At 37.1% G+C, this 21474-nt stretch overlaps 1 protein-coding gene across 1 annotated transcript in view; it reads right to left on the bottom strand.

Moving 5' to 3' along the window:
- The window catches only part of KIF20B (kinesin family member 20B), a 34965-nt gene extending 14457 nt beyond the window's left edge, over nt 1–20508 (bottom strand). The window contains exons 1-18 of the mRNA XM_009074643.1: nt 20353–20508; nt 19784–19870; nt 19545–19652; nt 19226–19364; nt 16965–17149; nt 15007–15055; nt 14153–14347; nt 12730–12841; nt 12210–12281; nt 11623–11769; nt 9691–9859; nt 8471–8731; nt 7569–7708; nt 6443–6593; nt 5289–5514; nt 4651–4712; nt 4342–4461; nt 2588–2753 (exon numbers count right to left, since the gene is read on the bottom strand). Coding sequence (XP_009072891.1) covers nt 2588–2753; nt 4342–4461; nt 4651–4712; nt 5289–5514; nt 6443–6593; nt 7569–7708; nt 8471–8731; nt 9691–9859; nt 11623–11769; nt 12210–12281; nt 12730–12841; nt 14153–14347; nt 15007–15055; nt 16965–17149; nt 19226–19364; nt 19545–19652; nt 19784–19870; nt 20353–20508 — 2545 coding nt within the window. The remainder of the gene's footprint in view (nt 1–2587; nt 2754–4341; nt 4462–4650; nt 4713–5288; nt 5515–6442; nt 6594–7568; nt 7709–8470; nt 8732–9690; nt 9860–11622; nt 11770–12209; nt 12282–12729; nt 12842–14152; nt 14348–15006; nt 15056–16964; nt 17150–19225; nt 19365–19544; nt 19653–19783; nt 19871–20352) is intronic.
- Nucleotides 20509–21474: the final 966 nt, after the last annotated feature.

Genomic DNA, 21474 nt, shown 5'->3' with positions numbered 1-21474 from the left:
GATATTGTATACTTCTCTGAAAAGTCTTATTCATATTTGATATCACCTTACTTTATAAATGAAGCTAAAAATCAGCATGAGTTTGTTTGTTCTGGGTTTTTTTGCTTAGTGTTTGGAACCTTCCTCTCTTCTTTTTTCAATAGGTTTCTAAACTAGATAAAAGGATAACTATTAATGTCCACACCTAACGTGTTGCATGCAAAGTTCTCCAAGAATGATTTGCAACATTTCATTCCAGCCCCAAATTTCCAGAAGTGTTGTACTAGTTTCAGGCTTCTTTTTTCCCCCAAAGTCATGAGCAATTCTGACTAAAATCACACGTATTTCATCACCTTCAGAACTGACTCCAGCTGTATTTCACACAAGTGTTTTAGAATCATTTAGATGCTCAATTTCAGTATTAAAATCAAGCTTGACCATCTCTAAGGATTAGGCTGTCACATCTATGTACTCCAGGGAAATAGTATGGATTCTTGTGAGCACTGCAACTACAGTAAGGTGGAGCTAGGCAATTATCTCACTTTGGGAGCATTAAGCACATAAGGTGCATGTATACTACATGGAAAAATCCTCTGAACAAATGAAACAAGTTTTATAGTCACTAAGTTTGAGTCACTAAGTCATACTGAAGCATCAGCAATAGTGTTTTGGTTTTTGCGTGATCAAAGTCTACAGGACAATTATTTCCTCCTGCTTTTCTGTACCTTTTCTATTCTAATTAGACATATCAAGAGCTTGTGCTAGATCAGCCACAACACTAGCTCTTACTTGAGCATATGAAAAGTCATATTTTTAAATCCAACAAGATTAATATCTTTGGATTTGGAGATGGTTTTCTCTGAACATCCAGTTGTGCAGGCCTAAGAAAACACATCTACATATTCATCACAGTGGACTGGAATTTTGCATACTTCACTAAAAGGGAGATGTGCTGAGGTGCCTCAAGACATGCTTTGTCAAACACACTAGTCTTTGACTTACTTGAACAAGCTGTACAAGTATCAGAAATGCCCTAATGGATTATGTAACATCAGCTGACCTAGCCCACTATTTTACTTCCTTGTGATACTGCTGGTAGGTCCAACCACTTCCTACAGAACTTTCCTGACATTGAAGAATTGAGACAGTATGTCCCTGCTTAACCCTTTCAGTATCTATGCATGAACCTGTCAGCTCTTATTTTGCCTAATCACACCTGGAATCTGAGAATTATCTGCCTCTCCCTCTTCCTAGGGCAGAAGTTCAATATCCACTCTATCATGTGCTTTGTTCATAGAATATCCTGAGGTGGAACAGATGCACAAGGACCATCAAGAGCAGTGCTGCTGCCCAGCTTCTTGTTCCCTAGTCTGTACATACATCCAGGGTTTCCCTATCCCAGGTGCAGAATCAGGCACTTGTATTTATTAAACTTCATATGGTTGCTGATTGATTGCCCAGCTCTCTGATTTTGCCCAGCTCTCTCTGCCTTTGAGGGCACTAACAGCTACCATCAGCGAACTTACTTAGTAGTATCCTCTCAAGTCCTTCATGGACTTCAGTGAGATGGTGAAGAGCACTAGGCCTAAGAAGCAGCTCTGTAGAACCCACTGGTGACTGGTCATGAGCCTGATGTAACCTCATTTATTATCATCTTTTGCACCATAAACTTAAACCGCATCTTCTACTACAGTGAGTGTTCCCTTGTTCTTTCATGACTGAATGTAATGAACAGTAGTCCAGTATTCAGTTTATTCACTTCAGTATCCAGTTTTCTGTGATCACGTGAATTTGACAATTCTCCTTCCACACTAAGGAAAGACCATTCCCTCTCCTTTTGGATATGCTTTACATAGTTCTGTGATAAACTGAAGCCAAGCTGTGTCCTGAAGTAAATGTTAGAAGCAGACAGCTCTTACAAATACATTTTGCACAAGTCCCATATAGTTTGGCATTGCTTATTAATACTTTATTCCACTGAGAAGAGCAGAGATAAAGCAAGGAAAGCAAAAAGATGGAAAGTGCAAGCATGAGAGCTGTACAAAATATGCCATCTGTGGACTTAAAATAATTTTACTTCCATTCAAGTGGAAAGCTTTTCTCCTGTGCCAGCACTGTCATCTAGACCAGAGCTGGTGTGTTCACATCATGCATTCAGAATGAAACATCAAGTTTCACAGCACACACTTTTTGACTGAAGAATCAGTAAATCATTGACACGTTTGATGTTTGCTTAGACAATTTTCAACAACTTACGCAGGAGATGCTACTGTCCCAGAAGTCCAGCAACAGCAAGTTTAGTACAAAAACAACTGTTAAGAAATTGCCAAACAACTACAGCTGAGTCTGCAAGTACATAACACAGGTGAGAAAAAGCATCAGAAAGGAAAGAGTCTAAAAACTTTTATTTAAAGGATTTAAGAGTAAGCAATAAAGGACCTTCTGCAAAATAGATATTTACAGAAGAGTTATTTCTGTTTACAGTTTAACATAGCAGATCTCCTCCTCAGAGCATAATGTTTAAGCTTCACAGCTTTTCGCTTCCGTTCTGCAATAGTAATAGAGGTTTTTTGGAAGACCCCCTGTTGAGTGATGGTAGAAATTGTACCTTTCTTTGTAGGTGGCTCTTCTTCCACAGTGGGCTTATTGCCAAAGCAACGTTTTCTTCCTACTTCCAATACTGTTTCCTCATGATCCTTGAACTGGCTACTTTCAATCACTTCATTAGAGGTTTTTTGTGCCTGTTTTCTTTTAGCGGTAGTCACAGTGTTGCCCTGTGTTAAAATGAGATGAATTACACTTTGAGGTTTTACAAATTGAGCACTTCAAAGGCTTAGTAGTTTTTTATATACAAATATTTTTACAAAGCTAAAGTGTATAGGGGTTGCCAGACAGATGAGTCAGTTACAGATCACTTACTTAAACCAAAAGCTGGTACACCTTCAGGTACTAATGAGCACTGTACAGAAATCAGAGCAAGAGACTAGGAAGCCTCAAAGACTTGCATGTAAGAGGAGTTAGTTTACCATCGGAAAACAATTTCAAGTGTTAAGAGTTGATGAAATTCCCGATTTGTTCAAAGGCCAAATAGCCAGTTCTTCACGTTCATCACTTTATCATGTTTGGTAAAGTTGGGAACTTGAACAGCTTTCAGCAAAGTCACAAATCCTTTGTCATGACAGATCTGATGCAATTTGAAAGCCTAGTCAGTTCTGCCATACATACTTTAGATATCTATTTGACTAAGAATAAGGTTTTTTACTTGCAAGATGGCAAGTGGCAAGCCATGTGGTTGCCAAGGACCAATTACTCATCTCAAAGTACTTCATTAAGAAACACAATTATAGAATAGACTTGAGGTTTATGGTCATGTTTGAAATTTCATGCCACACAATGTCATAGAAACACTGGACAATTAAAGCCTTGTCCTTGGAAGGACTAGTAATAGTAAGAAGTCACCACAACTGTCATCACTCTCAAAGCATTCATAGCATTAAAAAGTCATGCTGCTGTGGGGCAGAGAGAGAGAATACAAGCTTAAGTATGGTCAAAGCTTTAAGTTGACAGGGGAAGAGAGAAGTGGATCAGAATGCTGACTAAGTTTCATTTAAAATGTTCTCACAACTAGTTCAGGTTACGGGATATTAGGCTCAAAAAAAAAAAAAAAAAGCCAAAAAAACCTCCAAAACAAAACCAAACCCAAGAAATCCCTAACCACATGTTTTCCACATATTTTCACTTTTTTAACCCGTATACATTTAGCCATGCTAGTCTTCTGGCAGGAACAGAACTTGGAATGGCTAGTGGAATCACATTAAAAGCAGAGATACCCATGTCATACCTTCTTAGTTCAAACTCTGCTCAACATATGAATATTGCTCTTCCACTGAAAGTGTGCCTGCATGGTGGTGGGTGGAATACACCAATGTTTTTCTCATAACATACACAATCACTCTCCTTTTCACATTATTAGTTGCAAACTTCAATTAAAATTGACCTTTTGCTGGAACAAAAACTCCTTTTCTTCCTCCTTCATTCATGCAAAAATAGAGACAGTGATGCAATTCCTCTCCTCCCACTGTTTAAGTTCTCACAGTGAGTTTTGTTTTTCCCCAATGGCTCTTCAGTCTCAGAGCTCTCCAATAACAACTTCAGATCACTGCTTCTGAAAGTCCTATTTTCCACACACATCGCTGCACACATTTTTCTGTGCCTTCAGTTTCAATGCCAACTGACCCGCTACCATTTCCAGCAAGTAGCAATTATTTACAGAAAAATTCAATTTTCCGAAGTAGTTAAGTCCATTATAAGCACATATTAAGATTTTGTTGTATCAAGACAATTGAGATGTTTAAGACTTACATAATGTTTCGTGGTTTCTTCTGAATGGGTTATCAAATCTTGTAGTCTCAGAATAGCTTCATCTTTTTGCTGTACCATGTCTATTAGTTCCTGAATCCTTTTATTCTGTATATTCATTTTCTTGGAAAAAAAGAAAGAAAAATAGTTCAGTGTTAAGTTGTTGATCTATCCCATGCATTTGGAAGAAAAACAGTTAAACTACACTTGATATCAAAAAAGCTAGAAGCAACTGTAATAGCGTTTTAAGTTACGGGAATCTTGTATTATGGCAAATAATTTTGCACAAGGTTTTTTTTTTGAGAAAGTTACCTCAGTTGCTTCTTTAAGTTGCTCAGCAGACTCATCCAATTTCATCCTCTGTGTTTCAAGCTCTGTAACAGGAAGAAAATCTGCATCAAGTAATCAGCCATTACACAGTTTACTCAGTAATCCTTTTGAAACCTTGGGAGTTTTCAAATATATTTATTTTCAGGTTGATTTCTACTTATAAAGGACACATTTCAAAAGTTATTTGGGTTTCCTTGAACAGAATTGGGCCTTGCAACCTGTACAAAATACAGGTCATGTCAAGAGACTTCTGCTGAAATCATAATGAGGTACTGCTAGTTTTTCCATGAATGTTGCACAGAATACCAGAAAACACTGCACAGCAAAATGTAAAGAAGTGCAGGGATTACAATACAATCATGAAACCAAGAATCAAAAATTTTCATGTTTTACCCCACAATTCCAAAGTCTGCAATTGACAGATTTAAGTTTTTTCTGAAAAATGAAATAACCAAGGCCTGCAGAATTGTTTAACCTGAACATACACAAAACAATTGATCACCACTGCTATATATATATTTTGGCTTCAAAATCCTGCTCAACTGGATTATTGTCTCTATTCTACTGCAGTCAGTAATTTCTTTTTCATGTCTTTCACATCACACTTAGACCTAGCTTACCTTTGGTTTTATTTGCCAGCTGTTCTTTGGACTCAATTAGTTCAGTGGTAATTTCCCCCAGCTGTTTTTCAAGCCATTCTATAGTTTGCTGTGGATCCTCTAGGGACTCAATGAACTGTTTTGCTGCTTCTGCCTGACTTTTGATATCAGCAATATCATTCTGCAGAGAATCAATAACACCCTCAAAACCAACGTAGTTACCTCGCCCTGTGCTATGTTCTTCACCCTGAAAAATAATTTATATGCATTTAGAAATGGCAAATAATTACACAAAAGCCATTCTTTCTACAGGAAATCTGGAAGACTGTTACGAATTCAAGCACATAAGCACAGTCAATTCTGACTTCAAAACCATCTTTAGGGTTCATATACATTTTGATTGTCAGTTTCTGTCTACCTTCACACACAAAAGTCTAAAGTAGCTCTTACTTGATACTGGATTTTTATAACATTTAATGACTCACCATCATATTTTCTTTTATATCTCCGCAAAAACATCCCCTCCAAATTTATTATTAAAGCTAGTATTTATAAACCAATTATTGGAATACTGAATGAACATGGCAAACAGTTTTAGAAGGAATACATCTGAAATTTTCATGTATCAGCAAAGGCTTGTGAGGTCAATAAGTTCATGGTAACAACATGTTAAGTTGCACTCAAAATAATGACACAATATCTTCCCTCTGTTTTTAAAAACAAAGGGTTTCAAACTCACAAGAGACAACCTCAAGAGCCCAGTTATGGCTTACGTGTTTATATAATTCTCATTGCTTCAGTTGAAGCTACAACTGCCTTAAGAGAGAGGAAGCCTCTGTGACTACTCCATATATGGGGCCTAGGAAGTCAGCTTCAAAGATTTTGATCAAGCACTTAATACAATGGATTTTATATGGTAATTGCAGCTATCCCCCCAATTTCTTTGTACACAGTAGTTTTCCCTTTGTGTTGGAGAAATGTAGAAAACCCTGAAGATTGCTAAATGTACGCCCAAAGCACAGCAACCATGCCTATTAAATGGGATAAATAGATCTTGCTGAGGGTGCAGTTACACTGCATGCAATTTCTTGAAACCTTCTAGTTCTCCAGAAACACCATAACAAGTGGTTAGCAATAGGGACATTGGGGTAGGGGAGGGGCAGACACAAAGATACCGGAGGTGCAGCTTGCTCACTGCAAGGATGATCTTGTGATTTATTTTCTTCATTTGTATTTTTAGTATAATCCTTGACAAGTTCCTTGAAGATTTCCAGGCGTTTTTCAGAATTTTCTTCAAGCTGTGCTCGTTCACGAGAAAGACACTCCCTAGACCAGGAAAAATAAGTCAGCTAAAAGCTAACCAGTGTGGGATGTTAAGCAGTTCTGAGTACAGCTGCCTATTAAAAAAAAATGCTTTCTTCTTTATTTTGGCAAACAAAATACACAAAACAGTACTGCTACACCAAAACACAAGTGTCTTCCCCACACATCCCCCACTGAAGAACAGGGAGGCAAATAAACATATTATGGATAGCACTTAAATACAAGCATTTTTTCTAAGCATCTCCAGCCAGAATATCTGTTTGGAGTATCACTAAGACAAAGGTAACCAAACAATTTGAAAATGTCACTCTAAGAGAAGAGCTTTGTTGACAAATGTCTGTACAAAGAGCTCTACAGGAACAAACACTGTTTACAAATGATACACACACTCCTCTACCCATCCCACAGAAAAATCAAAGCCTTTCCTCACCGCAGTTTTCCTGAACTCATAGTCCAAACAGCAACTGGTATATAACAGATGCAGTAGACCACCAGATCTAGCAAAGAAGTGTGGCCTCTTAGGACCAAGAGAGAGAATCACAGAATATCCTGAGTTGGAACAGACCCACAAGTATCATTGAGTTCAACTCCTAGTCCTGCACAGGACACCCCAATAATCCCATCAAGTGCCTGAGAGCACTTATCCAAAGGCTTCTTGAACTCTGTCAGTGACCACAGTCTTGGGAAGTTGTTCCAGTGCCCAACCACCCTCTGGGGCAAGAGCCTTTTCCTAATGTCCAGCCTAAACTCTCCTGACACAACTTCACGCCATTCCCTTGGGTCCTGCCACTGGTTGCCAGAGAGGAGAGCAGTGCTGCCCCTCCACTGCATCTCAACAAGGAAGTTGCACACAGAAATTCTGCCAATTTATAACTTCAGCTCTGGCATTGGATTAGGTACCGTAACAATTTAAGAAATAAGTGAATCTACTTCCATTTTTTTAACCAGGAACTTGTGAACTACTTCAAGTCAGCTTACTTGAAATCTATTTCCCGCTCAGCAAAATAGTTGGTGAATTCTTGTATCACTTCTTCACGAATTTTTAGTTCCAGCAGTAGCTTATCCGTCTTCTCAGTAACAAGTTTGTTCCTCAACTCTTCTACAAGACTCAGCAGTGTCTGGAATTACCATTAGTATTAAGTTAATCATAAAGAGATAATTCCTCAGAAATGAGATTTTTCCTAATCCTCTAATACTACAACACTTTACTCTCTAGTTGGGAGAAGTTTTTCCACTTCTTTTATTAGCTTATTCATAAACAGAAGTATTCACTAGTAGATAGAAATACCTGGTTGGTACTAACACAGCAATTTATAAGTTTGCAGAGTGAGCATTTGCAAAGAACACCAAATTTGTAACAAAAATCCGTGAAGTCATCTTTAAAAACTTTAAGACCCTGAGAATTTCACCTTTTCCAGATGCCCATTTTCGGGGCAGTATTAATGAAACATCTGCAAACCAGTCTTTAGTCCTCTCTTCCTCCCTCCTTGTCTTCCCTAAAAGTGACTAAAATTGCTGCTCCTGCAAGAACAAAAAGAGTTCTCTTGTGCCTAGAATAAAAGGAACAATGTTCTGTACTGCTGAAAACCAAGTACCACTTTCTGTGCATTGGTCGTAAGATACCAAAAGAAGATCTGCAATTCTTACTGCTCAGTCTCTACTTTGACACATTTCATAGTTTTCCCACAATAAGCACTAAGTCATAAGTAATCCCACTAGTAGTTCTCAACACTGGATTTAGGTAGAATAAGGGTGACCAGGGGGAAAAAAAAAAATGAACAAAAAACCCCAACATGTGAGTGATGTGGGAAACCAGGATAACAATTATTTGCATCAATGCTCTACACTATGCTAATTCTTAAAGTAGCCCTGGCACATACCATATATTCTTCTTTTCCAACAACAACTTCATTTCCTTCGCTTTCCTGTGCTGCTTCTTCTCTTGACGGATTATTCTGTTCTTCCATCTCATCATCATCATCATCACATTCAAGCACATCTTCCAAGGTTCTGTCCCATAGCATAGTAGCCCTTTTCCTTGGGATTGGCATTTTACTGATATCAAGCAGTAATGATTCTCCTGCCAATTTCTGGCCAAATGACTGATCTTGGGGAAGAATAGATGTGTCCATAACTACAACCTACTCAAAAAATAAAGAACAAAGTCATAGGTATATCAAAGAGATACCTGTTGCACTCTCCTATAGGTGTCTTGAGCATAGCACTCCCCCAGCCTATCCTCTGTTCAGCGTCACTACTTGGACCAGTTTCCAGCTAAGGTACAAAGAAGTCACTTTATAGTCTAACCCTTCTTTTGATCCCAGGAATATCAAGTTTCACTAGCTGGATAGCCTACAAGAGGGTTGCCACCACCTCATGCACCAACAGCTTTCCCCATTTCCTGTACTTTGAGTTTCTAGTTGCATTACACCAATGTCACCCTTCTTGAGCAGCTCTATCACCCTTACACTCTGCTCCTTCTGGTATTGCATTTAGATTCATGCCTTTGGAATCTGGGCAGGTTAACTGTTAAAAAAAAACTCTCCCACAGCTTTCATTAAGGGTGCAGCACTAATGCCCAGCACTTTCCCCTTCCAACTTTTCTGAGTTATATCACTGTACTTAGTCCTACTCACTCTACTTCCACCCTCCCTCTGAAGCCTGTGTGAACACAAAGATGATCTTCAAAATGCTCTTTTGTGCTCAATCTATTCTATCAACATTTGCAAGTTAAAATAGCAGTAGTGTATGGGATAGCTAGAATTGCTCCTAGGTGAGAACATGTTATGACTACAGAAGAAATTTACCTAGATCACAGGGAATTACTTCCAACTCTAGTTAAGTGTGTCTTGTTAGCCTAGACATTTCGTAGGAATTATGAATTTTCATAATTCCAAAGAAAATTCCATACTTCAAAGGAAAAAAGTCCAAACAAAGCCTATTTAAAAGCTCTAGGTGATAAAGCCTCAGCAGGAGTAATTAGAAACATAATTGCAACATGACACAAAAATCCAGTAACTAAATTTGTATTCTTACAAGTGAGAGAACCTGCTCTTTAAAGCAATTCAAAGTTACTCATCAACACGATAAACTACAGCACACTTACTTTTTGTGCAATGGCCGAGAACCTTAGCACGTTGAGTGTTTCATCATACGCTGAAGCACATAGGCTTATGTTTACTATCATGAATACCTTCCCCTTTCCACTGAAGAATCCTTGAAGGAAATGAGTTAACTTACTTTCCCGAAAGGGTATATGCTGCTGCAGCCTTTAAAGACAAAAGAACAGATGAGCAGAAGTTTAGTAAATTCCAGTCAGTATAAGAGCTATCCTGCCTGAAGGCTCAAAAATACCTATAAAAGCAGCAATCTTTAAATCAGTTATAAATGTTTTGAACTAGAAACATCCATCTGTGAAGAAATTTTGTGCAGCTGTGGTGACGGCTGGTTTACATTTTATCTCAGATATGCTACAGCAATACAACCAATGAGAGCACTTACACCAAAAGTGTGTTCAACATGCTACATCAAACTACGCCTTACCTCTTTCTTTTCCTTTCCGCATCCATGGAAAGTACTTATCTAGTACTAGGCATGCAGTATGTAACATTATCAGGTCTCCCCCACCCAGTATCATACCTCTGAGAGCAGACAATACCAAGTGTCTAGGTAAGATGACAAGTATACACCAAATACATGGAGATACTTTTCAGAATATCATTCTTAATCCCCCAAGAAGTTTGCCAAGTCCTAAATCAGAGATCATGCCCTTGAATTTAACAGCTGGTGACGTAGTTTTTAATGCTTAGAGGAAATTTTATTGTAATTCTTAAAACATGACTCAACACACTTGCCATTGAGTAGGTTGCCAGCATTTTGGACACCTGACAGCTATTCAGCAACATGAGTAGTGCTACAGAAGACAGCAAGATAGTGACATGCCTGTCAGAACATGTATACAGCTCATAAATAGCTTTGTTGCATGACTGATAAACAAGAACCACTAAGAAATTCACTGCTTCCTATTCAACTTGCAATGGGCATCTATTAACACTTGGAGATCCTGCTTCAGGACATTTCTTTTATATTGCTAAAATTGCACATTATTAGGATCAGAAAAAGACATTCTGAATACATTAACAGCCCTCTATGCAGCTGCTGAGTTTAGTGTGTCCTTCCTACCCTGAAATGATAGGAAGATAAAAATTCCATAAATTCACAAAACAGAGCTAGTCAGGAACATACACTAGCAAAACTTTCATCTTAAGGTGTGATAGACTTTGAATAGGCTATCAAGTGTTGTGAAGTGAATGAATAAATGTTATGGAGTAAGCGAACTTGGCAAAGCACATCCAAGCCTGTCAAAAACACCAGACAGTTTATTTAACTTCTAGGACAGCAATACATCTTCAGCTGAGAATCTGTGGAGGAAGCAGTTCTTGGACTGTTACTATACAGCAGTAACTAACTGCTGTATATTTTACTATTTTACTCTTATCGAGCATAAATATTGGGAAGGCTTTCATTTGTCTGCATATGGTTAGCTAGATCAGGAGTATATTATGTTATGTGACTGTTTAGAAATAACAGACAAATTTTGTCAAAGAATGCACAGGCATGATAGCACAGCAATATCCTGCTGATGAGAAATGCCACAATGAAGTATGTAGAAAACTGAGTTCCTAAAGAAGTAATAAAAGGTTAAAAATTTGACTCTATGATACTAGTGACAAGGGTGTTTTAAACTTATTCCAAACTCTGTTTGAAAAGCCAGGCTCAGAAGAAGAAAGCTAAATTGCTAAAATCTATGATAGCATGTTTAAAGGATGTTACAATGTGAATGATTTAATTCAAAAGCAAGTTTAAAGATAACTTTGGTATATCAACAAGACTACAATACAGACTTCATAAGTCTAGACATCTTTTCTACCAAAATTTAAGTGTTGATTCTGTATATTTTAAACTGTAGCTTTTAAATATTATAGGCAATACCTAAAAATACAACCAGATCCCAATTCACGAAAGGACTTACTTTGACTGTTGAGAGTTCTTGAGTGCATTAATACACTTGCCTAGAGTCAGGAGAGAGCTATTTATATTTCCACTCTCTTTCAATCTGTCACCTTCATTGCGGGTCTTGGTATATCTTTCTGAACCAGCAAGATCACACAATGACAATCTGAAAGCAGACAAGGAAAACTAACTTTATATACGTTAAAAGATTCACAAATTATTTGCTTTTAAAAACAATCACTTTTCTTCATCCTTCTCAATGTTGCTTCCCTAATCAGATTTCCCACTATTTTATGCCAAATGTTTTCCCAACATGCTTCTTATTCCACCCCCTCCACCTCCTCCTCTTCCCTCTGGGGACTTGAATGAGTTCAGGTGTACAGCAGGCCAGCAGAACCTTGTGTTAAACAGAGGGGACAAGATGGAGAACAGCATTGCAACCTGATGGCTTGAGGTAGAGGGCCAAGTACTGTACAAGCAAAGAAGCCACCATACATGCATAAGCTCTACTAGTGAGCACTGGGTGCATAATGCAGTACCATTGCAGCATCAGTGTGGAACATGATTGACAAATTCATCACAAAAGACAGACTGTTCTGAACTCACTCATTGACTCTGGTCACTCGTGGTGTTCCTGAATCTTCAATTTTCAGTAGCTTAACCGTGAATATGCTGTGACTAAAAGGAGAAGTTGAAATCAGCAGAGAATTGATAAAACAGACCATTACTTTCAAAATATTTTTAGCCTCCACATCTGTTCAAAGTGCTGTTGATTCTGTCAATATATCTAAGCATATACTTTCAGACACAAACTTTTAAAGAGATATTTATGTAGCACTTAGGTTGCTTTTTCCCCAGACATTTAGATGGAAAAAAGCTAAGTGCTTTTGTATAGAGCATTTGATAAAATGCTGTTAGCTTCAGTACATGTTCATCTTATTGAAGGATTGAATCCTTTTTTGCTAAAACCATTGTGTCATGTACTGCTAAAGGACACCAAAACTGACACCTAGAAATCTAGATCTATTAAAGCCTCACCCCTTTCTAGAAGCCACAAGCCATATTTTAGTTTCTCCTTCCTCCCACACGCCATTCTATGCCCAAAGCTATTCAAAGTGTTTCTTACCTTCTGCTGGAAGAATTATTTAGTTTTGTGCATGCAATACTCTGGTGTTTCAATCCCAGTTTTAGAAGTCTAAAAGCTTCTTTAGAGTCAGAAATCTGAATCCACTGCAGATCTTAGGAAGAACAAACATGATAATTTTGTAAATAACATTACCAAAAGAAGTAATAAGAGGACAATGTATGCACACTAAGAACACTACGTTTACTTGAGGCATAGAAGCATTTTACTATGCCTGCTTCAGACAGAAGTTACATGATGACAAGCAAGATCAAAATTCCTCCTTTCAATAGGAAAGGAGGGACAAGTATATCACATCATTTCATTCAATTAGCACATTAAAATATGTTCCATCCAAGTGAACAATCTCAGCCTAAGCACTGAAAAGCCAAAATCATAAGGTCTAGTATGAGTAGAAAGCCCTATATTCATATTTAGCAAGACAGAATTGTACCTGGACAGCTTCTCTATTTTACACTGAAATCAGGAGGGAGGGAAAAGGAGGGATACACAATATGATGGCTGTATGTTAAGGTATGTACTAGAGTGAATACCTAGAACCCAATCAACAGCACTTATAATATGAGCATTATAGCCACTATTAAACTTGAGGTCACCAAAATTGTACTAATTAAAATACCAGCTGTGACCAAGAAAATTGTTAATTTTTTTCGCAGTAACATCATTAACAGCCTTATACTTCCAAGCTTTATAAAAATGATTATTCAAAAGCAGCAGGCCAACAAACACCTACAAGAAATCCTCTAGAACTGGTGTCATGATTGTTCAAAGAATCTGTAACAAATCAATGGGTTTTAAACCCTATTTTTCCCCATGACCTGAAACAAACATTGAATTGTTATTTTGAATTTTGTTAACTCCCTACAACCCAAAACAAGTTACACATTACAGGTTTGATTAGAGTACTGTAAAATGTACTTTGAAGTCAGACTGAACTCTGAAGTCTGCTTCTCTGCAGAAAATACTAAAAATCAAACCAGAAACAAGCTCCCAATAACTGTTGAGCCAATTATAAATACAGTTAAGAACCACTGGAGTCTTTTTTGGGTTTGTTTTTTTTAAATGGAGAAAAGCAAATCATTACCAAATTTGTTAATTGTTTTTGCTATTTCTCGCATTTCAAAGAAGTACTGAGGCAGTGGAGGCTTTTAAGAGTCAGTCAAGATCATCATAGTATGTTATGGGACTGATATGGACCTTAGAGATCTAGTCCTAACCAGTAAATACAAAACAGTATTAAAGGTACAGATACTTCTATGTAAGTAGATTGTTGCCTTTCACACTCGAGGTAGACATTTCTAGTGCCACAGTGAATGCAGTTAGGAGTTTTCTAATCCAAAAAAACATTATTACAGTAAAACCAAGTTTAAGTTACATTTGGCAATTTGCAATGTATTCTATTCACCTTTTACAAAAGAACATCCCTTGATGTCTTGGGCAAGGCGAAGTGTCTTTCTTTTCTTGTCATTTGAGATAGGAACCAGGAGATCATAAAAACACTCATTGTAAATCTCAAAAAATGAAATCCAGACAGAAAACTTGATAAAATTTCTTTCTGTTGTGATAGATTGTTCCAAGTTGTTTGAGAGATCTTCCAAATCTGCCAAATACAAAATATTACAAGTCAATATAGACCTCAGAAAGTGAAGGTCATTAAAAATTAACAAGTGAATATTGATATTACAGCAACCTTCACAAAAAAACACTTAACCCATACAAAAATCCATCAACGGTGCCACGCCCTTTCTTAAATGGAAGTCACACACTTAACTTACATATTTGCAAGGGACACCTGTTCTACTACTTCCTTTTCTACGTGTAAATTCTACCAAACACATACAGCCTGCTTAGAGTTATCCAAGTCTCTTCAATATCTTTAGAAGACAGAATGAAACTGACAAATTTACTTCATTTTGACTTTTTAAAGCAAACCTAGTGTTTAGGTAGTTTTTTTAAATGCTATAGTTAGGTTTATATAGTTACATACAGGTACCCTAAAGGCCTGTCAGGATACCACTAGGGCCCATAACACAAGTAGTACTACTTCTCCTTGCTATAGTTCCAGCTTATTTAATGTCTGTTTAGGTATCTTTTAACTATTTTATACTTCGATTTTCTGCATAGATAACTTGCTCACTATCCAATTCACAGGCAATTAGAAATGACAGGTAGTCACTGTATTCTTAACATGGGCCAGAAGTCAGTCATTGACCTTAAGAAAGCTCAGCTTTAATTGCAATTCTTTTGTATAAAACATACCCTTAGAATCAACAGGTGCTTTGCTGTTACTGCTAATCTGATGGTCTGCCTACAAGAGAAAACAGAAACTTTAAAATATTCTTGACAGTACACTATAAGTTACTTTTCTAACATCTCTGTCATATTACTAGATATGAACACAGCATAGTTGCAATATGCCAATAGAAAGATCCTGGCTACACATCATGTCTAGTTCAATGCACCTGTACACTGCTATTGAAAGGGCTGTTCATACCTTAACACTTGTTCCTGACACTTCTCTTACATCAGTATTTAGCATTTCAGCTTGCTGAATCAGAACCAGTCTAGCCACAGAAAAACAGAGGCGTGGGAGCCCACACAGAAACAGGGTGATTCAACAGGATGATTTGCAGGAGTCCAGCTGCAGTTTACACATTACTCTTAACCTGGTAAATCTAGTGTCCTGAACTTTTTGCTATTGGTATTTTGCTAATACAGGATTTCATATTTTACAGCTTACTAGGCCAGCCTGTAGAAACAGAGGTAAATGTAGAATAATAACTCGTTCACTTAAGAAATTAAATAAGCAACTTCTAGCTTCATGAAACATGCTTGAAATAAACGGTAGAGCTGAAATAAAGTCCAGGTTTTAGTAAGAGAAAGAAAATTTTCTTCTGCTGAATTATTTTTCAAAATAAGTAAACCAGATTCCTACAATTAGAGTCCATGAGTTTCATGCTCATATATTCCCTTCCCAGTCTTAGTTTTGGTTAGTTAGGTTTTGTTTTTAGGCACAGAACTGCATGTGAAAGTGCCTAAAGAAGTGAAATTCAACTACCAAAACAAGTATGCTGAAGAGAACCAACATGAAATAAAAATCAGGTGTGGTCTGGCTCAGGTTGTTTTAATGTATTGTCAAGAGCGTATTTCATAAAGTGCTCCTGAAATAATTAAGTATTTATGCAATCAAAACTTTCAGGTTTAAGCTTTACACATATAAAACACCCACCCCAACGTGTCTCTTTTGAAGTAGATGCAAACTTTGCAACTAAATTTATAAGCTTAGGTATTTTTATTACAACCACAGTTTTAGAAACTAGAGGGGACATACACGTGCAAACACACCACAGGTTTTTCTGAAGCCCTTTCTGAAGGCTGCCAGAGCAGGATTTAACATACGCCTGTGCTTCTGAAGCGGAGTCAAAGAATTTTGCTGCCACCTACCTTCCACAATAGAGCTCAGTTAACTAATGGATAAAAATCCAGATAATAGATATATTCCATCCCACAACAGCCATTATAACCCATGATACCACTAGGGAAATGTTTAATTCATTTAAAAAAAAAAAGCAAAATAGTCCCTTTCTAGTGCCACATCTTAGCATATGCTGGGTTCTATTTTATGTTATTCCACTCATTTCAGAACAAAGACACCAAGAAAAAGGTATGCTTATGCCAAATGCAAATACCCCAAAACTATAATTGGATTAAATAGCTTTAGAACTCCAGGCAGCTCATAAAACTGTAGTGTTTTTCAAACTTGAAGAGGGGAACAACCTCAAAATCATTATCTTAAGTATCCTGAAAGACAGTAAGTTCTTTAAAGGATCAGACCTACTAGCAACGCCACAGATAGAGAGGCTATTTGCATTCAGTTTTTATTAAGCACCAGTAACCCCCAGAGGATAAGTTGTCAGTGTCCAAGCTACAGGGGACAGAACAAAACAAAAAAGCAAAACAAAACCAACCAACCAGAAAAAAAAAAAGAAAGCAGCTTAGGAGTTTACATCCCCATCAAGTTCAGCCCCAAGACAGAAACCCACTGGAGAACAGGGTTCATCAGCTCTACTGCTCACTTTACTGCTAAATAGCTGGCTGACAGCAAATAGACACATTAATGCTTAAATACAGCTAGTCTCTTCCCACTGAAAAATGAAGAACATCGAGCTATTTCAAGACACATGTACTCATCAATACAGAAAGAAGTGCTCCTCTACCTCTTTTATTAGGCGAAGTAGTGAATTTTTAATAGTAGTTTCTTCTCTCACTTGGCTTTCAGTCAGCTTTACATAATCTCTACACCGATGGGGTTTGATATCCATTGCTGGGTATAGCTTTCCTTGAATACTTTTGAACAACATATCCATAGTCCTTGGCAGAATACCAACATCATCTTCTGTCCCTGAAAAATCATACAAAAGATAAAAACTAATAAATTAATACTGTGAACAAGGTATACAGATGAAGACAAAGATAAATCTCAAGGCATTCATGAGGAATTTGGAGGTAACTGACTGCATGAAGCAGTGGGGTTTGTTTTATTCTCAAGGTAACAGAAATGTCATTAGTGTTTTGAAAAGTATTTGGCTTTCAGCAAGAGTTCATGCTCTGCACCAGTAAGAGGCATAACATAAACCAAACACTGCTGGAGTATTCTGCAAAAGCTTTGCTTTGAGGGGAAAAAAATAAACCAAACAAAAAAACCCCAACCCCATGACCAACAGACATAATAACGATTAGCAGTTTTCCCATGGTATTTCATAGGCTGCCTTCACTCTCTCTCAAGAAAGCAATCTTGAATTTAAAGTCATAACTGATCTCTCACCACAGTCCTGTACTAAATCCACAGACCCTACAAAAGGAGTTCTAGAAGCCTTGTGAAGACTCACTCCTTTCCCTATCCAGACCCTTCTCTCACAATATACTACTTTTGCACCTGAAAGACAAAAAGGAGTTAAATAAAAACCTCAGTGCACACTTGATCCTTCTCAGTCCAAATGCAAGTTTAAAAAGGGTTCACTTGAGTTTGATTTCTAAATCAGAGAAAAGAGAAGAAAGGAAGAGAGACTGTTTTCCTGTCTCAAACAGATAATTTCTCCTGCTCTTAAGACAGATGGACATTTCCCAGTTCCAGTGCTAGCTGTGTTGTCTAAATTAGAACTCATATACAACCTGGTTTGCACTCAAACCCCAATCTAGTAACCAAATAACATACTAAAGAAGTGCTGCATTACATTGATTTCTCATCTCCTCACTAATTTGTTTATTTCAATGCCACTTGTAATTCAACCTAACATGAACAAAGTAATAGTCACTGGTGAACAACAAACACTCCTAAAAAACTGCTTCATCCTTCACTTAAGTCCTTTGCCATTGACTGAAAACAAGCTACCATGTAATGCCAAAGTGGAATAACAGAAGAGGAAATCACAGCACCGAGTAAGCAACATTCTGTCCTGCCAATTTTTATCCAAGTCCTAAAAATATAATACCATGAAAAAACTTCTTGTATAAAAAGATGTCAATCAAAAATTCTTGAAAAACCACACAATCTATCCCAAACTAGTCAAATATTGGGAACTGTACGCTTCAGGAATTTCAGGATTTTGTTATTTACCTGCTATTTATTAGGACAGAAAAGAACATCCCATTATTGCCCCAAATAAATGATAAGTGAAAGTACTGGCAGTAGTCTTTAGTTATAATCCACTTAGAAAATAATGTCACTTCAATAAAGATCAGTTTCACATAGCACAAAGCTCGTTGTCCTTCTACCGCTTCTTTGTGCAAAATAAGTGATAGGGGAAATGGTTTCCATGTGAATCAACCTCATTTGTTACAATGCTTTGAAAAATAACTAAAGAATGACATCTTCTGACCAGAAAGGATATGGAGCTGTAACAGAACAGAAATAGTGCACCAGGCAACAAGGTCTCTAAGGATATTCTTGATAAACTCAAATTCCAGGTAAGACAGATATACTCTGAAGTATTCACACATCTTTCAAAGCATTTATTCTCTGCCTGCAATTGAAACAGACTCTAATATTATTCCTTATTTGTGTATATAAGATGCATAGAACTTTTATACTAATAAAATCTCCAGAAAATACTGGTGTGGAGTGACCTACACACTTTTCATATCCTGTTATATAGCACATGTATTTTCCTAAGTCTCCCTCATCCCTGGCATACTAGAAACTTGGAGGGAAAAACAAAGGTCACACACACCTGGTTGGAATTATTATAGCCTTACAAAGCAATATGACTGTTTATGTAAACTCTGGCAGTGGCTCTGCCTGTCAGGAGTTACATCTGTTGTGGAAAGAGACTTTCAAAGATTATTTATTAATATTCAGGAGAAGCCAATGTATAGGGCCTACAGTTAAAATAAAGGTTATAATATTTCTGCTGGAATCAATCTTCACTTGTGGAAAAAAAGGGAAATATATTCATGGAGAACTTGTTTCTATTTATACCTTGGAATGTGTAGGTTTTCCCAGCATTTGTAACACCATAGGTAAAAACAAGACGATTATATCCATCCAAGAAATCTTGCACTGGTTGCTTCATGGTACCTTCAAAGAATTCTTCTTGAGTTGTTTCAGGTCCAAACACCTGAGTATTACGAAGAAATATTTATACTTTGTTTAAGCAATCATTAGGAGACTTCTAAACAATTCTTTTAATTCTGCTTAAAGGCTATAAAGTTTTAAAGTATAGTTTGCTTGGTAGTAAATAAAGTTAAACAACCTGTTTCAGGAAAAAATTTATAGCTTTTAAAGACAACTTATTTACTCGTGAAAAAGTGAACTTCTGGCCAGCAGTTTTTTCACTTAGTCGACTCAAATAACTCTGGGGAGGCTTCAGTATGATGTCTGTTGAATCTTCAAGTGAAATCCAGTCCTATTAAAAGGAAACAAGCAATGCAAACATGAAAAGCATACAGAGTTCAGCCTACAGAGCAAAAAAACCCCAAACTAAAATCATAACCTCCTCTGCCCCAAGACAAAGTATTTTTAAATTAAATATCACACCTGTGATCCATTTTCTCTTTCCAGTGGTGTAAGTGGCCTAATACGTAGGCAAACTTGTATGTGCCCCTTGGACTCCAAACTGCTTCTCTTAAAAAAATAAGAGAAAAAAAAGTTAGAAATTTGATTCTTTGATAACTAGTATGTTAAGGCAGTTTTATTTCACCAGGCTGTTTTGAACACTTGTATTAACAAGGAAATCAAAAGTAATTCACTGCATCAACTTTTACAAGTGCTTAGGTCCCTGTAGATGTTTGCTGTGATAAGTTACTCTTACAGCACATATATACACACACTACATTCAGGCCAACTAGAGATCAAGGACGACACCCACAAGAACATTCTATGAACTGGCATTTAGCCTCATTCACAGAAAACCAATGTGCCCAACAGGGCATCTGTGCATTGCCAAAAGCTTTGTCTCATCCTATGCGTCTCTCCCAAATTACAAACATATCAACGATGTTTTTCTTCTTCTCTGTGAAATTCCAACTATTCCTGCCCATGAAAGGACTCAACTCATCTTTTAAAAAGTAAATGTCCAAAAAATGCAAACATTGAATCTTTCTCACCTGGCTGACATCTGAGCTTGAAGAAACCAAAGAGAATTCAGAGGAGAGATCTGTTTTAATATCTTCCACACTTACTGGTCCTGCTCTTGGAGATGGCTCAATGCTAATAATATAGGATGGTCTGTACAATTTATCATTATCCAAAGTTGGTTCCATTCTGCAAGATAAAACAAAACTATTCTGTGTTCTCATCATGTAACATAGAGCTTCTGAAGTCCCTTAGAAAACAAGTCCATTTGAAACTGACAATTGCAATTTACTTAAGCAGAAAGCTTTCTTCAGCCTAATCATATAGGAAATTTCTGATAGCTGGGGAGAGGGTCTGCAGGGGTTTGCATCATAAAGATTCAAGAACAGACATTCTTCCTTAAACAAAACAACTGCTTACCAGGGAAAAGCCTCATACATATACCACAAATTCATGACTGAAAAGGAAGATACAACTTTAAAAAAAAAAACCCAAACTCATCATAGTTCCACATCAACTTCATCATTCCATTATAGTGTCCATTTCATATGTCATGGTTATCTCTGTAGGACCTGATAAATACTTGGTATTAAGCTACACAATGTAGCATAATACAAGAGTGCTCAGAAACATTCCAAAGACTAATTGATAGTTTTAGTTACTAAAGGGGCACTAGAAAATTAGTTCATTAGTTCTAACTTCATGCCAGGGCACAAGTTATAGTATTGCTTTTTAGTAATTTACAGATCAGCAATTAATTTATTAACTTGTGTTTAAATTATTTTTGTGCATTTCAGAATCTGAGCAGTGAAAATTCGCTATAAAAACAAAGTAAATTGATTCAGTGATGATAGACACGTAAACTTCAAAACAACTTTTAAAAACTGTATTTAGTTTTAAAATATCTGTATATTTCGCCTGCACTTGACTCTCCTATTGCCTTTTCCCGCGCTATTACAGGTGGGACACGACAGCTTTTGTTCCAGATTAATTTTATTAGTAATTGCCTGGTGATTATTTTAGACTACAGCAGCAAGTCATTTAGCAACACCTACCACATGATCTCCTACAGTTTTGAAGCTTTGGACATAATGATTCAATGGTCTTCTAATGCTACATTCTCATGCTTAGTTTACAGCAGAGCATTTAAATTG

Source organism: Acanthisitta chloris, unplaced genomic scaffold (assembly GCF_000695815.1).
Source record: "Acanthisitta chloris isolate BGI_N310 unplaced genomic scaffold, ASM69581v1 Scaffold42775, whole genome shotgun sequence".
Classification (NCBI taxonomy): domain Eukaryota; kingdom Metazoa; phylum Chordata; class Aves; order Passeriformes; family Acanthisittidae; genus Acanthisitta; species Acanthisitta chloris.
The sequence above is the reverse complement of the archived record's forward strand: the minus strand, read 5'-3'. Positions and strand labels throughout refer to the sequence as shown.